The 17,233-nt window shown below is 41.8% G+C and overlaps 1 protein-coding gene across 1 annotated transcript in view; it reads left to right on the forward strand.

Moving 5' to 3' along the window:
- The window catches only part of LOC116673236 (pleckstrin homology domain-containing family A member 5-like), a 256,614-nt gene that overhangs the window by 224,336 nt on the left and 15,045 nt on the right, over positions 1-17,233 (forward strand). Inside the window, 11 exon segments of the mRNA XM_032505424.1 lie at positions 740-802; positions 966-1,046; positions 1,420-1,572; positions 1,849-1,950; positions 2,065-2,173; positions 2,263-2,309; positions 9,424-9,559; positions 10,615-10,748; positions 12,100-12,291; positions 12,946-13,068; positions 13,760-13,861. Coding sequence (XP_032361315.1) covers positions 740-802; positions 966-1,046; positions 1,420-1,572; positions 1,849-1,950; positions 2,065-2,173; positions 2,263-2,309; positions 9,424-9,559; positions 10,615-10,748; positions 12,100-12,291; positions 12,946-13,068; positions 13,760-13,861 — 1,242 coding nt within the window.

Raw genomic sequence — 17,233 nt, forward strand, 5'->3', positions numbered from 1 at the left:
AATATGTTTTAGTCTGAACAAAACGCAAATTATGTCATTCACATCAAATTCTGGTATTTTCAGAAACATATCACATTAGTCATGTCATCGTTCAGTAGTGGAATGTAACTAAAGTAGATATACTCCAGTACCTAAGACGAAATGATGAGGTACTACATTTATCTGACAGCTTTAGTTACTAGTTACTTTACACATTCAAATTTCTGCACACTAAACACATGTAGTTTATAAAATCTGCTGTTGTTTTATGAAGTAACCTAGAATTAATATATAGTATTTAAAACAGCCTACACGTCCAACTGAGATGATGAGACCATTAAACACACAGCTGGTTGGATTCTTTACTCTTTATACAATGGGAGGACAGTTCTAGTATAAATATATTTTCCTGATGATACTTTCAGAGTTTTACTTAAGTAACATTTTCAATGTAGGACTTTTACTTTTAACAGAGTATTTTTACCATGTGGTATTAGTACCTTTTCTGGAGTAAAGGATTGGTATACTTCTTCCACCGCTCTCAGCCCACACTTTGACACACTGCATCCTCTGTGGATTAGAAAAAAAATAAGTAAAAAATAAGTTAAAAAAAAGAGTTCATTCTTTTCCACCCATATTGCACAAAGTAGTATTTTGGAGGGCAACTCTTCGTGGCTGGAGCTCTCAGCACTCTGTCCAGCCGACAGATGTGTTGTTGTCACCCCCTGCTGTCCGTTTCTGACTCTGCGTCCTCTTTCAGATCATTCCAGACGACTTCAAAGACGGCTCGTTCATCTCACGCACAGAGGAGGCCGACATAGACGTAAGACTAGCCCAGCTTTCAGTCAAGTAGATCATAAGGTTGAAAAGAAAGTTTAGTTTATGTCTGTCTGTGTGTCTGTGTGTGTGTGTGTGTGTGTGTGTGTGTGTGTGTGTGTGTGTGTGTGTGTGTGTGTGTGTGTGTGTGTGTGTGTGGTGTGTGTCAGACCAAGCTGAGCAGACTGTGTGAGCAGGACAAGGCGGTGAGGATGCAGGAGGAGAAACTGCAGCAGCTACACAGAGAGAAGGTACAGCTCCCAGTGTGTGTTTGTGTATATTGTTTGTATCTTTATGTAGACTTGTACCTACAATAATCAGAGATGAAATGGAACTAAGTACATTTACTCCAGTACTGTACTTAAGTCCAAATGTTAAGGTACTTGTACTTTACTTGAGCCTTTTCTTTTTGTGTCACTTTCTACTTCTACTCTGCAACATCTTAGAGAGAAATACTGTACTTTTTACTGTGCTAGTATTACTGTACTAGTATTTTTACTTGTAAAAGAGTATTTTTCTGAGTGAATACTTTTTCCACCGCTGACAATAAGTAATGTGTGTGTGTGTGTGTGTGTGTGTGTGTGTGTGTGTGTGTGTGTGTGTGTGTGTGTGTGTGTGTGTCAGCACACTCTTGAGACGGCCCTGCTGTCTGCCAGTCAGGAGCTGAGTGAACAGAGCGGCTCCAGCGCCGGCGCCACCCAGAGCCTGGTCCAGCAGAGGGACGTGCTGCAGAACGGGCTGCTAAGCACCTGCAGAGAGCTGTCCAGAGTCAGCACTGTGAGGACACACACACACACACACACACACACACACACACACACACACAGGTTTGTGGCACTATCTATATACAAGAGTAACTGAGTGAGATTCAGAACGTGTATAAAATATAAATAGTACAACAAACGACACAGTTGCCCGACTAACAAGCATTGTAACATTATAACAACACACTCACACAAATACACACACAAGCATGCACACACACACACACACACACACACACACACACACACACACACATGACCCTGTTGTTGGCTGCTGTCCTGCTTTCAGGAGTTGGAGCGTTCCTGGAGGGAGTACGACAGGTTGGGGGCAGACGTTACTCTGGCCAAGTCCAACCTGCTGGAGCAGCTGGAGGCCCTGGGCAGCCCGCAGGTAACACACATGCACACACACTCTCACGCACACACACACTCTCTTCTTGAGTTGAGGTGTTCAAGCTTTTAATAGCAATTGTGTGTGTGTGTGTGTGTGTGTGTGTGTCCTCAGACAGAGCCTCCCAGCCAGCGGCACATCCAGATCCAGAAGGAGCTGTGGAGGATCCAGGACGTGATGGAGGCTCTGGCCAAAAATAAACCACAGCGGAGCACAGAAGGCAGTACGAGTCTCCAATACAACAAAATGCTTAATCATTTGTCTTTAAAAAATAAATAAAAATAAATTCAAGTTCCTCTTCTCCATATTCAGCAGGTTTACCTGGTTCTAAACCGCTCTCCAGTCTCCAGAAGAACGAGGTAAGCCGGCCCACACAGCACACACTGACCACACTTCCTCTCAGCTGTTTCACATGTCTTTAGCCTCTGGCTACAATTCAGTCATTTTGGAAGACAGAATGAGTCTGTGGTTTTGGTAGAGGAAGCAACAGGGATAAAACCCTATATGCATTAATCCCCACATCATGTAGGTATCACCTGCTGGCAGGTGTGTTAGGGCGTTTTCACACCTATATTTTGTTTGCTTGGGTCTGAATCAGTTGATGAGTTTGTAAACTTGGGAGTGATTTTCCCTTGGTTCGGTTTGATTTCGTTTCACACCAGGAAAAATCCCAAACGTACCAAAATGCGTCATTGCAAATCACACAAGTTCACTCCTCTTATTGGTCAGATGTGTCTGGGGCGGGAACAAGAAAGTAAATAAAGGAAGGAGTTCCTGTGTGGCCCATAGACAGTAAAAGTAATGGACAGAGCTACGCCGCATATTTCGACGGCGACCGGTGAAGTCGCTTTTCCGGTGATGGCTGAGCGTTACGTCGTAGACTCCAACTGAACTTGAAGACGTAGATATGACGTAAGCAACCTGTCTGAAAGTTGTAAGTCTTCTGGTAGCTGTGTCAAGAGAAATCTCAATCATTCCCAATCAGCAGAGATGGAAAGGGTATGTTAGGAGCTAACATAGACACAGGCTAATTACTGCTAACTAACATGCTAGTTAACATTAACATATGCACAAGCTAATTACTGCTAACTAACTTGCTAGTTAACATTAACATAGGCACAGGCTAATTCTGCTAACTGACATGCTAGTTAACGGTAACATTGGCACAGGCTAATTACTGCTAACTGACATGCTAGTTAACATTAACAAAGGCACAGGCTAATTGCTGCTAACTAACATGCTAGTTAACATCAGTAATTAAACCCAAACAGCTAATAATTTGAAAGTGCCTGTGAGCTTATCCTGTACTGTTTGGTAATTCCTCTAATATGCGATAGTAAGTCGCAGGGTTATGACACAATTGTTAGCCTATTTTTTTAAAAACGTCTGCTACGGAGCTACAACGTGCGCTACAAGGTAATGGAGCCTTTTATACATTGTCGTGTTTCTTTAGAAATAAACAATGGACAAGTAGAGTTTTGAAACGCCTCAGATGTAGAGTTAGTTGCTGTCGAAGTGGCGCCAAAATGAATGGCAGTCAATGGATGCTAGCAGAAGGATATGGCCTGTTAGCCTAGAATCTCCCCATAGGAGGTACGCTTTCCAGATGCTGGTTGGCCCGGTTGTGGGTCGGATCACGTTCTCCCCAAAAACCCACCGCACCAGAGTTCTATTAAAAGCGTACCAAGACCAGCTCATCAAGGAGGTCTCGTACGCTTTTTTGGTGCGTTCTCACCACCATTTTAATCAAACTAAATGAGGCAGGTGTGAAAATGTCCTTAATTAACATGAAGCACATGGCCAAAGGATTCATCAGAAACATATGAATGGGTTTTCTCCATGTATATTATACAATGAACAAAATTATAAACACAACACTTCTGTTTTTGTCTTCATTTTTCATTAGCTGAACTCAAAGATCTAAGACTTTGTCTATGAACACAAAAGGCTTATTTCTCTCAAATCTGTCTAAATCTGTGTTAGTGAGCACTTCTCCTTTGCCGAGATAATCCATCCACCTGACAGGTGTGGCATAACAAGATGAAATATCGGAAAGGGTAAGAGTTAGGGTTAGGGTTCAACCCTCTCTTGCTGATACTGACTGGTTTTCAGACCCCTCCACAACTTTAGTTCTCTCTCTGTGCTCTCATCAGCCTTATTTCCAGCATTTTCAGTGAAAAACTACTGATCCCAACTCCTCCCAGAAGTGTAGTCCAGTAAAAGCATTTGACTTCCTTGGAATGAGACCCACTGTGTTACCTGTCAACAGGCAGTGACGCTGCTGCCAATCAGACCGCTCAGGGAGGGCGACAGTGTGCCCCCCCGCCCGCCCCTCCCCCAATACTACGACTCATCAGAGCGCCCCCCTCACGTGCCCCCCCACCAATCGCACCCCGGTGGCCGCCTGCCCCCGCACACACACCGCACCGAGGATCGTAAGGCCGGCTCCAGGAACGGAGTGCACAGCGTAAGAGCCACTGAAGCCTTCATGTCTGCTCCATCCATCCACATCTGCTCCAATGTGACCGCCACCCATCAGCACACAGACGTGTCTGTGGGTGTACATCCAGTTTTACATTTCTTGTTCATCATTTTAACGTAGGGCCGAACAGTTTGGGGGAAAATCAAATTGCAATTTTTCTGCCAGATATTGCGATTACGGTTCGATATGCGATTTATTTCCTCAAAAGTTTAGCTAAAGTTCAATATTCATTGTGTAACAGATAAAACATGTCATGGAACATTATAACATGAATCAGAATCAGAATCAGCTTTATTCGCCAGGTATGAGGACACATACAAGGAATTTTTCTTTGGAGCATTGTAGCTCACACTGTGCTTACACACAAAACAACCAAAACAAAAAATACACACTAATATATAAGCACAATATAGACATACTCTATACAGAACAATATAGAGGCATGAGTGCAATGAAGAAATCAATAAAATTATTGAAATGTGGAGCATAGTGCAAGGATACTGGGATAAATGGTATGTTATTATATTACAATATGAACAGTATGAACATTATGGACAGTTCTGAAATAGAAAATGAGAACGATGAATGAATAACAAATAAGAGAGATGTGAGAGTAGGAATGATAAGTAAATAGAAAATAATAAATAATAAGTGAGATATGAGAATGATGAATAAATATTAAATAATAATTGAGATATGAGAATGATGAATAAATATTAAATAATAATTGAGATATGAGAATGATGAATAATACTAAATACTAAATAAGTGGAATAATAAGTGGAACCAGTGAACAGGTGCTGTAGAGACAGTGTTACTGGGTTATTAACCAGAATTGAACCTAACACTGACGGTAAGAAGTCAGCTGTTCATCAGAGAGATGGCTTGTGGGTAGAAACTGTTCCTGAATCTGTTGGTTTTGGCGTACAGTGCTCTGTAGCGCCTACCAGAGGGCAGAAGCTGGAACAGATTGTGTCCGGGGTGAGATGGGTCTGTAGTGATGGTTCCTGCCCGTTTCCTGACTCTGGATGTGTATAAGTCGTGGACGGAGGGCAGGTTGGCACCAATGATCTTTTCTGCAGTCCTAACTGTCCGTTGTAGTTTGCTCCGGTCTTTTTTGGTGGCAGATCTAAACCAGACAGTGATGGACGTGCAGGGGACAGACTGGATGATGGCTGTGTAGAAGTGTATCAGCAGCTCCTTAGGCAGGTTGAGCTTCCTGAGCTGGCGCAGGAAGTACTTCCTCTGCTGGGCCTTTTTGATGATGGTGACTGAGTTTGGCTCCCACTTCAGGTCCTGGGATATAGTGGATTCCAGAAACCTGAAGGATTCCACAGCAGACACTGGGCTGTTGAGTATGGTGATGGGGGGAAGAGTGGGGGGTCTCTTCATGAAGTCCACGATCATCTCCACAGTCTTGAGCGTGTTGCGCTCAAGGTTGTACTGACGGCACAAGAGAGCCAGCTGATCCACCTCCCGTCTGTAGGCCGACTCATCACCGTCCCGAATGAGGCCCATGACGGTTGTGTCGTCAGCAAACTTCAGGAGTTTAACAGATGGGTCTCCTGAGGTGCAGTCATTGGTGTAGAGGGAGAAAAACAGTGGGGAGAGCACACAACCCTGGGGGGCGCCAGTGCTAATAGTTTGTGTGCTGGATGTGATGTTCCCCAGCCTCACCTGCTGCCTCCTGTCAGTCAGAAAGTTTGTGACCCACTGACAGGTGGAGGCTGGCACAGTGAGCTGGGAGAGTTTGTTGCTGAGGATGTCTGGGATGATGGTGTTGAACGCTGAGCTGAAGTCCACAAACAGGATCCTTGCATAAGCCCCTGGTGAGTCGAGGTGTTCCAGGATGTAATGCAGTCCCAAGTTGACTGCATCATCCACCGACCTTTTAGCCCTGTAGGCAAACTGCAGGGCATCCAGCAAGGGGATTGTGATGTCCTTCAGGTGGGCCAACACCAGTCTTTCAAAGGACTTCATGACTACAGATGTCAGGGCAACAGGCCTGTAGTCATTTAGTCCAGAGATGGAGGATTTTTTGGGGGACTGGGATGATTGTTGAGCGTTTGAAGCAGGAGGGAACTTCAGATAGCTCCAGAGATCTGTTGAAGATCTGAGTAAAGATGGGGCCAGCTGGTCTGCACAGATTTTCAGGCAGGATGGTGACATACTGTCTGGGACAGGAGCCTTTCTGGTCTTCTGCCTCTGGAAGAGCTGGCGCACATCCACTTCACAGATCGTGAGTGCAGGTGAGGGGTCCCAGGGGGGTAGGTAAAGTGTACAGGTGGGGGAAGGTGACTGATTGAAGTGTGAGTTGGTGTGGGGGAGGGGTGTGACTGTGGTCTTTTCAAACCTACAGTAAAAGCTGTTCAGCTCATCAGCCAGTGTTACAGTGTTGAGAACCAGCAGTGTTACACCATCTCTTGATGTTAAAGTGCTCTATGACATGTTTTATTTCCTCTATATTCTTATGCAGGGATGAGAACATGGATATGAAGCAATAAGTGTTTTTCTTTTAAAGATCCCATGACATGGTGCTCTTTGGATGCTTTTATTTAGGCCTTAGTGGTCCTCTAATACTGTATCTGAAGTCTCTTTTATATAGGCCTTAGTGGTCCTCTAATACTGTGTCTGAAGTCTCTTTTATATAGGCCTTAGTGGTCCTCTAATACTGTATCTGAAGTCTCTTTTATATAGACCTTAGTGCACCCCTAATACTGTGTCTGAGGTCTCTTTTATATAGGTCTTAGTGGTCCCCTATTACTGTACATGAAGTCTCTTTTATTTAGACCTTAGTGGTCCCCTAATACCGTATCTGAAGTCTCTTTTATAAACACCTTAGTGGTCCCCTAATACCTTATCTGAAGTCTCTTTTATATAGACCTTAGTGGTCCCCTAATACTGTATCTGAAGTCTCTTTTATATAAGCCTTAGTGGTCCCCTAATATTGTATCTGAAGTCTCTTTTATATAGACCTTATTGGTCCCCTAATACTGTATCTGAAGTCTCTTTCCCAAAATTCAGCCTTGGTGCGGAATTACAGCCACTAGAGCCAGTCCCACAATGAGCTTTCCTTAGGACGTGCCATTTCTGTGTCTGTAGCTTTTGAGGAGAAGAGATGGGGGGCAAGGTGGAGGCTGGGTGTGTGGCCTTGACCAACTGCCGCTTAGCTCGTTTAAAAGCCATTATTTCTCTCTCTCATGGGTGGGCCAAATTCTCTGGGCGGACAAAGCCGAGCAATGGGAGGTAACGTTGCCCCTTATCACGTCATAAGGGGCAAGATTCCAGATCGGCCCATCTGAGCTTTAATTTTCTCAAAGGCAGAGCAGGATACCCAGGGCTCAGTTTACACCTATCACCATTTTTAGCCACTGTGGGACCATAGGCAGGCTGGGGGAACGCATATTAATGTTAAAAAACCTCATAAAGTAACATTTTCATGCCATGGGACCTTTAACCAGCATGGAACACAGCAGTAAAACACAGAACATTTATTCCAAAAGATAGAGTTATAATAAGTTATAAATAATTTCAATTAAAAAAATCTGTACTTTTCTGTGAACTGAAATGTCTGATAGGACCCAGTTCAACAACAACATCTATATAGTACACCTTCTACCATCATGTTAAATAAAGTTATACATAATAGATCAAAAATCCCCTGAAAATAGGACATTTCTGCAAACAATCCGTGATATGTAACATTATTCCAGCATTTATCTCTACAATGAAAAGAAGAATGGAAATTGTTAAACCAAATAATGCAATTAACATTCAATCAAATTTTGCCCATGCGAAAATCGCGGTCTTCACGATTAGCTAATCGCATTCTTTCAAATCACAATTTCCGTTTAAAAAAAACAATTCATCATTCAGCCATAATTCTCACATCTCAAATCCAGCCTAAGGGCTGAACTAATATACACTGAAGAGAATCATTCCTCAACAAGGGCCATTTTGGAGCCATGTAATTCATTTCAGTGTCTGTCACTTAACTACAGTGTCACATCCAGACCCATCCAGACCCATTCTGACCCATGCAGACCCATTCAGACTCTTTCAGACCCCTCCAGACCCATCCTGACCCATCCTGACCCATTCTGACCCATGCAGACCCATTCAGACTCTTTCAGACCCCTCCAGACCCATCCTGACCCATCCTGACCCATTCTGGTCTATGCATTTGTGGAACTCCATTGTTGTGAGTGTGATGTTGTACACTTACAGTGTGTCTTGCCTTCTACTTTGAGTGTTGTTTACTAGCACAGAGAACTCTCCTTTATGCCTGTACTATTACAATGGCACTTCTTAATGCTATGAAGAACCATATCTTTTCTTAGTGAAACTATGAGTTCATTCTTTTAACTTTTTCCTGAACTTTTTCTTTAGTTTAAAATCACAACTTTATTCTAGAAATTATTTTCATGTTGAATTACAACTTTGATCTTGAACTACCAGAACTATGACTTCAAATATCTTGACTTTTTAGAGAAGATGTTTTCCCACTTGCAGGATGGTCCTACTTTGCCATATACTTGCAATATAATGTGAGATTTGTAAAATTGTAAAATCTACAATTCTTCATTCTGTATGGCCCATGAAGCACTTTTTGGGGATTCTGAAGTTTACAATTGGGACATACAAGGTTTCCACCCTCCGTGTGTGTGTGGTGTGTGTCTCCATCTGTCTGTGTGTGCATGTGTGTGTGCGTGTGTGTGTTTGCGTGTGTGTGTCTCCATCTACGTGTGTGTGTATGTGTATGTCGGTCTGTCTATTTGTGTGTGTTTGTGTGTATCTGTCTCTGTCTGTTAGTCTATGTGTGTGTGCGTGTATGTGTGTTTCTGTCAGTCTGTCTCTCTGTCTGTTTATGTGTGTTTGTGTGTGTGTGTATGTGTCTGTCTGTCTGTGCATGCATGTGTCTGTGTGTGCACACAGACAGACACATGCATGCGTGTTTTTGTATTCTGACCCTGAACAATGTCCCCTCACAGCAAGCTCCAGACTACCGGCTGTATAAGAGCGAGCCTGAGCTGACCACGGTGAAGGAAGAAGTAGACGAGGCTAACGGGGAGGACAAGGAAAAGACAGACTCCTCTGCTGAGAGTAAGGACGCTGCAGCTTCAAAAGGTAGGCCTACTTCTTGCTTTACATCCACGCCGTGGTAATGTACGTACAGTAGGACCCTACAACCTAGCCCGACGTGCACATCTCAAAAAGACCATACCAACTGGGATTGGTTCACTTGGCCGTGGCTTGGTAGAATTGCAATTCCCCTAGTCTATATCCACAACATTCCTATTCATTCAGCTATTCTAACCTCTAGTGGATTTCTGAGGACTATGGTTACCTGCTGAAACACTCTGTCTGAGCTCTTGGCCCGTCTTACTGAAAAAAAAACCAGTCTGCTCTGATTGGTCAGCTGGCCCGCTCTGTTGTGATTTGTCAACCAAATTGAAAGAAGCCTTTGGGCAGGCTGTGGTTCCTCAGGCAGCACCTATGGGCAGCACATATGAAACACTTGGCTATCTTTCTCCATTAGTGACATCACTAATCAAGGAATTTCAAATGTGGGCGAGGCGTGTCAGTGTTTTCTTTGGGAGAGAAAGCTCCATTTGGAGTGAAATGTGTTTTTTTGTTGTTTTTTTTACATCTTACATAAACAGAAAACAACTAAAAGACAGAGGGAAGCATAATAGGTGCTCTTTAAACACAACAGATTAATGGAGCAACTGCTACACATTAGCATCAAAGTGTAAGTGTTTCACGCCCTTAAGATAGAAATAGGCATATGCAAACAGTAACTTCAATACAGACTGCAGTCTTTCTAGCACATCCCCCATTCCCGCTGCGTCCCCCTCCTCCCCGCCGTTACTTTGCTCGGACGTTTAGAGAATCAACGCAACTAGAACTTCCTTATGCCTCCCTGAAGTCACTGTGCGGCAGCATTTTGCCTTCCCCGCGAGTGAGTTATGGAAACAAACAAGGAGAGGTAAAGCGGCAAACAAAGGAGATCTGGCTTCTACATTACATCTTCTATTTTTGTTAACATTCCCTGAACATGTTTTGTATCTTTTGTGAAATGGAGCATGTAAAGTTGGTGCCAGGGCATGAGCATTTAGCCTGACTGCTGTGTTTGTTTGCTGATGTGTAAGTGATGGCATATCCTGTCGTCTATCCAACAGTGCCCCCCCACCCGGTGGGCATCATTCCTCCCAGGACCAAATCCCCCATGAGTCCTTGTAGGAGTCCTCCCGAGTCCTCCACTATTGCCTCCTATGTCACCCTGAGGAAGACCAAGAAGCCTGAATCCAGATCAGTGAGTTTTGCCCTCAACATCAACGGAGACAAAACAATTGTTTATTAGTAATATCATTTGTGATTTCTATTTCATTAGTTTATACATGTAGATAGATAGTTAATACTTTGTCACTGGTTAAATATTGATTTGTAAACCATCTGTAAATATTATTTGGATGGCTGTTATATAGGTTGGAACTAATGCTGATAATAATTAGTTAATGGTTAAGAAAGCATCAAGTAACATTCATTTGGAGTGAGATCTCTCACTTCTATACTATCTTTGTTGGGAGTTGCACCTTCCCAGTAGCTAGTTAAGATCCCATCAGCCAGATAACTCTTTCAGTCAGTACTGAAACGTTTGGTCAGTACAAGGCAGGATTAGCATACATGCTAAGGTTAGCCACCTTGTCTCGGCTAGTGATGTAGAAAGCCGTGCAGATGATGAACAGCTCATGAAGGCAGAGGACATTCAGAAAACTGATCTCACTCAAAACAGCACAGACAGTTTTTTTTACAAGTTTGTATGTGTTTGGAAGCACCAGACACACAAAATAACAGCCCAAATCCCAGAAAAAGGGATTTTTTTCATAATATGGGCACTTTATCAATTTACCACTTGTTAGTGACGGTTATTATAAAGTATCACAAAGAAAATAACAATGACGTGAATGCCCTATTTCTGTAGTTTCACATAGTGGGCCTACTCTCAGGGTTTTTAGTATTTAAAAGTATGTAAAAAAAAAAAAAAGTCTATATAAAAAAATAAAATAAAGCGATGTCAGCGATAGAGTTACTACTTGGAAAACATTTAAATGCTGATGAAAAATAGGTGACAAAAACATTTTATTTTTTTAATGACAAAACCTTGGAAAAAGACGGTAGAAAGAAGGATTTAAGGCAAGAATAGGTAGAAAATAGTTATTAAAAACTTTGAAAAAAACAGTAGAAAGAAGGAAGACAACATTAGTTGGCTAAAATACAAGTGACAAAAAATTGGAAAAAAGCAGAAAAAAAAGTTGAAAAAGAGACAAAAAAAATTTGAAGGAAAAATAGACAAAAAGACCTTCAAAAAAGGTGACAAACTTCCAAAACAACAACAAAACCTTTGAAAAAAGCAACAAACGTTGAGAAAGAAAGACAGTAGAACTAACTACAGCCTTGTAACTGAAAAACATTTTGCTAAATATTTCACGTACCCCCACAGTCCTCCAAAGTACCCCTAGGGGGACTCGTACCTCCATTTGAGAAACTCTGCTCTAGGTCATGCTAATTCAGCGGTTACTTTGCGAGATAGCTTTGGTTTGGACGAGAGTTGACATTTAGGCTTTAATGAAAAAGAGTGTAAGACTGGTTGTTGTCCTGTACAGGACCGTCCCAGGAGTGCCGTGGACCAGACAGGGTCTGGGGAGCGGGAGGTGGGGAGAACTAGGATGAGTGTGGAGGAGCAGCTGGAGAGGATGAGGAGGAACCAGCAGGCCTCGTCGCTTCGAGAGAAGAAGAGAGAAACGCCATCCCGCTCGCCCTCCTTCAGCAAAGACAGCCCTTCTATTATCCAGCAGGTGATGTCACACACACAGACACACACACACACACACACACACACACACACACACACAAACATCACATATCACACCCACACACAAACACACACATCACACACACACACACATTGCTCACACAGACATCACACACACATATCACACCCACACACAAACACACACATTACTCTCACACACATCATACACACATGTATTACACCCACACACAAACTCACACATCACACACACACACACATCTCACACACACATATCAAACACACACACATACACCACACACACTGTTATTCCATCTGTTCTGGAAATATATACACATATCCATAAAATGTGGCTAGATATTTGTAGATTTATCTAATAGTATCTGTATTATCTGTAATCATCTGTATCTGAACCTTTTACTGGAAAATAAATGTATACTTTGTTTTTTTTGCCAGGTACCATATATACTGCATGAGAAAGAATATTTTCTTATCAATCTCATCATATTTTTTGCAAAGCTTCACGTTCATAAAAAAAACATTCTTTTAAACCTTTTCAAACCATCAATTAATTTAAGTGTGTGTGTGTGTGTGTGTGTGTGTGTGTGTGTGTGTGTGTGTGTGTGTGTGTGTGTGTGTGTGTGTGTGTGTGTGTGTGTGTGTGTGCGTGCGTGCGCAGAGTCGGCTCCAGGCGGAGGGGGCGTGTGCAGACCCTGTGGAGCTGGAGGCGGCCTTGCAGCAGCTAAAGGCGGCTCACATGGAGCGGAGCAGGACGGCTGCTAAGGCTCAGCCTGCCCCACAGGTTCATGGGATATTATTTTTTTCAGTAGTTGTGAAGTTAACGCCGTCCTGGCAACCAGTTTTCATCCAACAAATCCAAATTTTATGCAAAATACAAAAACTAAAACATAAAGTGCAAATACATGTTTACCATATTTTAATGAATTAATTAATTTCATTAGATAAGAACTGCAGACATTTAAATGAACTGTAGATGCAGTATTACATTATCAAATACATCATCAAATGCATATGTACCGTATATATAAAATAGAGCTCACCAATTATTTTGATAATCAATAAATCGATGAATCGGATGAATCTGAGTCATTTTTGAATGAGGAATAGTACCAGCTTCCAAATGTGAATATGTTCTAGTTTCTTCTCTCCTCTGTGACAGTAAACTGTATATCTTTGAGCTGTGGACAAAACAAAGACATTTGAGGACGTCATCTTGGGCTTTGGAAAACTCTGATCTACATTTTAACCATTTCAGAGAACAAATGTAATCCATTCATACTCAAAAGTTGCAACCCTTATATGTCCAAAGTTCTAATTATACAATTTTGCATTGTTGATTTCATTTTTTCATCAGGATACTCAGTGATTAAATAATGGCGTGGTTATATGACCCATAGATGTACTGTAATGCACACTGGACATTTGTGATGATGACTGTAAAACAGCTCATGACATTCTATTTCCGTCTCCAGGAGGTGCAGAGGGTGGAGGAGGTGAAAGATGAGGTGCAGCGTGACGGGGACGGTCACGGGGCCCTGCAGAGCGTGAAGGAGGCCAACAGCACAGACAGTGAGGTATTGTAGTCAAGGACTGCGCTGCAGGGGGGACATTTTCCGCATAAACATGCTATGTAGGCCATGATCCAGCGATGGAATGTAACTAAGTTAATTTACTCATTCTGTTATTAAAATAATGTTGGTTTTAAATTCAGCAAGCAGTTTGTTGTATTTTAGCAGAATACTGAAAGCATCAAAAAAACTGAGTACACTTTAAAGGGGACATATTATGCTTTTAGTTTCTAGATGTAGACAGTCCCAGAGGACAGAGTAACGGGAGGAAAACTCAACAGATAGCAGTCGGTCATACGTCAGTCTCAAGGTTTACCAGTTAACGCAACACTTTGTCCTGGCTGTGTTTTTCAGACAACAGCAGAGACCAATGCTAGTCGGTGTTAGTAGCGTCTGTTAGCTGTTAGCTTCTCTAGGACGCACCGGTGCTAATGTCCTCGCATCCGCTGCAATGTTGTTTATATGGATATTGTTTAATTTTGCGTTACATGACCCATTTTGTCTGTAAAGCCGTGCCTGTGTTGGATTTCTCCTCGACTCTCTCTCCTCTTACTCTTCGCACAGCCCGGCCACAGCGGCCGTCAGTCCACACTTCTGACATTTGTCCACAGTTTTAATTTTTTATTAACACAGCTGGATATTGTTAAGTATGAGGGGGCAAACCTGTATTTGTACCAGTGTTTCCGCTGGTAACTGCTATCGCGGCCGCCACGGCGAAGAACACAGAAGTTATTGAATGCAACTAACTTCAGTTGGTAGAGTAACAGCATGTGAGACGGAGCTGCTGGACCTGGGCCAGAGATGTGACCCATGACCAGAATATCATAGTTCATAAAAATGCAGCGCAGTGACGATACATACGTTTCATACACAGCACGTGTTTATCCGCCATTCGACCTGTTCTGGACCCGTCTCTCTGTGAGTAGCGTTCATCACACTCCCTCTCGCAGTTATAAATAGCCTATGTGACAACAAAAAATTGTTTTGATTAAAATCAACAAATAATCGTGAGAATAATCGCGATCAAAATTTTGATCAAAATAATTGTGATTATCATTTTGGCCATAATCGTGCAGCCCTAAATGGACATTTAGAAAACAATGATTAAAATGTATTCATAGGATGATAAAGCATGGTTTATCTTTCTAATAAATTATGTGTAATTTATGTCCCAAGATGATGATTATCTGTTGTTTTTTATCAAAAACCGGAATCTTTGCCATGTCATAAGAAATTTCAATCATGTTGACTAATTCAGCCTTTTTAAAACATAAAGCTAAAACGTTCAGATTTCCAACTGTTCTGAACACTCCTGTTTCAACTGTTTTTTTCTACTCTCGGCTGAGTGTTGCGCAACTCTAAGTCAGCCTTCTATGATTGGCCATCTGCTCCAGGTAGGCATGACTGGAGTGTTTTTATTAAGCTACTATTGTGGTGGTAACATTGTCGCATGTAGCTACTTGCTAACGGCAGTAAAATGTCACCTTGGCTGCCAGTGTGGTTAAGTTCGCCCCAATTCAAGGTCACATTAGTCCTAAACATTTTCTGTTATTAGCATTTGGTTTAAAAGTCTTTATCCGCGATTTGACTTTAGACATTTTTGCTGTATTAAATTAATGTCAACTGCTAACTAAAGTAGCTGCATGGCTAACGTCAGGAAACACTGTCAACTTGGCTGCCAATGTTGTTAAATTCTCCCCGGGGTCACATTACTGCTGAAACATGTCTGACTAGGTAGTTCAGAAGCCTTTATTTTTGATTGTTGACGGTAGAAAGTGTTGCTTTTTTCCATTACAATCTAATGTTAGCATACTGCTAAATATTAGGTAGCTGCATGCTAACGGTGGATAGCTGTAATCTTGGTGGGCCCTCCCTTTCTCCCTAATTTTGGGTTCAAATTACTGCTGGGACATGTACGCGTGTGTAGTATTTGGTTCAAAAGCCATTATTGGTGATTTTTCACGATAAAAAGTCCTGCTAATCAGAGCAGACTGGGCTTTTTCGGGAGGGGGGGTTAAAGAGACAGGCGCTCCTACATAGTGTCTCATACAGAGGGTGAACACAGGTGCAGCAGCCATGCATGCAGGAAAAATAAAATGTTTTTTTAAACATTAAAGCATGTAAACATATCCATGTCCAAACACAACATAGAAAGAATGAACCTAAAACTGCTATATAATCGTTCCCCTTTAATAACTGTTCATTTATAAGTAATATCGTTAGTTGCAATAGTATCGCAATATTTAACAGCGTTATCACATTTAGAATATTTTTCTCATATCATGCAGCTCTAATTAATGCCAACTGCACGGTCAAATCAATCAATGAAAATCCCAGCATAATACTTTACATACTAATAGGAATTGAACAAAAGTCCCAATTTCACGTCCTGTCTTCCAGTGCCTGCAGACACAAGTCGGCAATATAATGTATTCCAATGGCTTAACCACAGTGTGTGTGTTCATGTCACCATCAATCAAATCTGATCAGAACACAACTACACAGAGCTGATAAAGCAGATTAACTGGGGTTTTGGAGTGTTGGACTTGCAATAAATAGGATTGCAGGGGCTTTTACACAGCTCAGTCAAATACCATAAATGATGAGTGCGCTGTAATGTTCAAGTAAGTGGTCTGGGATTAAACATATTAATGGTATCTCGGGCAGTTCCAGGCTACTACTGCTGCCATGTGATTGAAATGGAATAATGTACCATGTTGTCAATATAAGGCTTGTTGTTCTGACAGTAAACAGTGTGAACATTACGCTGTAGTCCTCTTGATTCTCTCTACTCAAACCTAAATAACACCAAAATAAGGGAGAATATAATAGTCAATGATAGCTTTCAACTAGGGCTCGGCAACACAAAGAAAATCAAATATCACAATATTGTTGACCCAATACCTCAATATTAATATTGCTAAGATATTGCAGGGTTTACTATTGTTGCTTTCACAAAATATTTTCATTATATAATCATCAGCAACTTGCATTTAGTAACTAAGGGGGTAAAGGCAAATTATAGATCAGCTAGAACAGTCTGGAAGTTCAGAAAATGACATCACTTTACTGTAATGTTACAATATCCAAAATCTAAGACATTATCCAGCCTCATATCACAAAATTGATATAATATTGATATATTGCCAAGCCCTACATGCAACAGGCTAACTCCATTAACATCCCAAACTAATGCTCAGCATGTTGGTCATTTGAAATAGATACATAAAGTGTACACAGGCATGCCATCTGTCCCCATGGACATTAGCTAGTAGTCAGAGGTGGAATGGAACTAAGTACATTTACTCCAGTACTGTACTTAAGTCCAAATGTTGAGGCACTTTACTTGAGTCTTTTCTTTTTCTGCCACTTTCTACT

Source organism: Etheostoma spectabile, chromosome 23, assembly GCF_008692095.1.
Source record: "Etheostoma spectabile isolate EspeVRDwgs_2016 chromosome 23, UIUC_Espe_1.0, whole genome shotgun sequence".
Taxonomy (NCBI): Eukaryota; Metazoa; Chordata; class Actinopteri; order Perciformes; family Percidae; genus Etheostoma; species Etheostoma spectabile.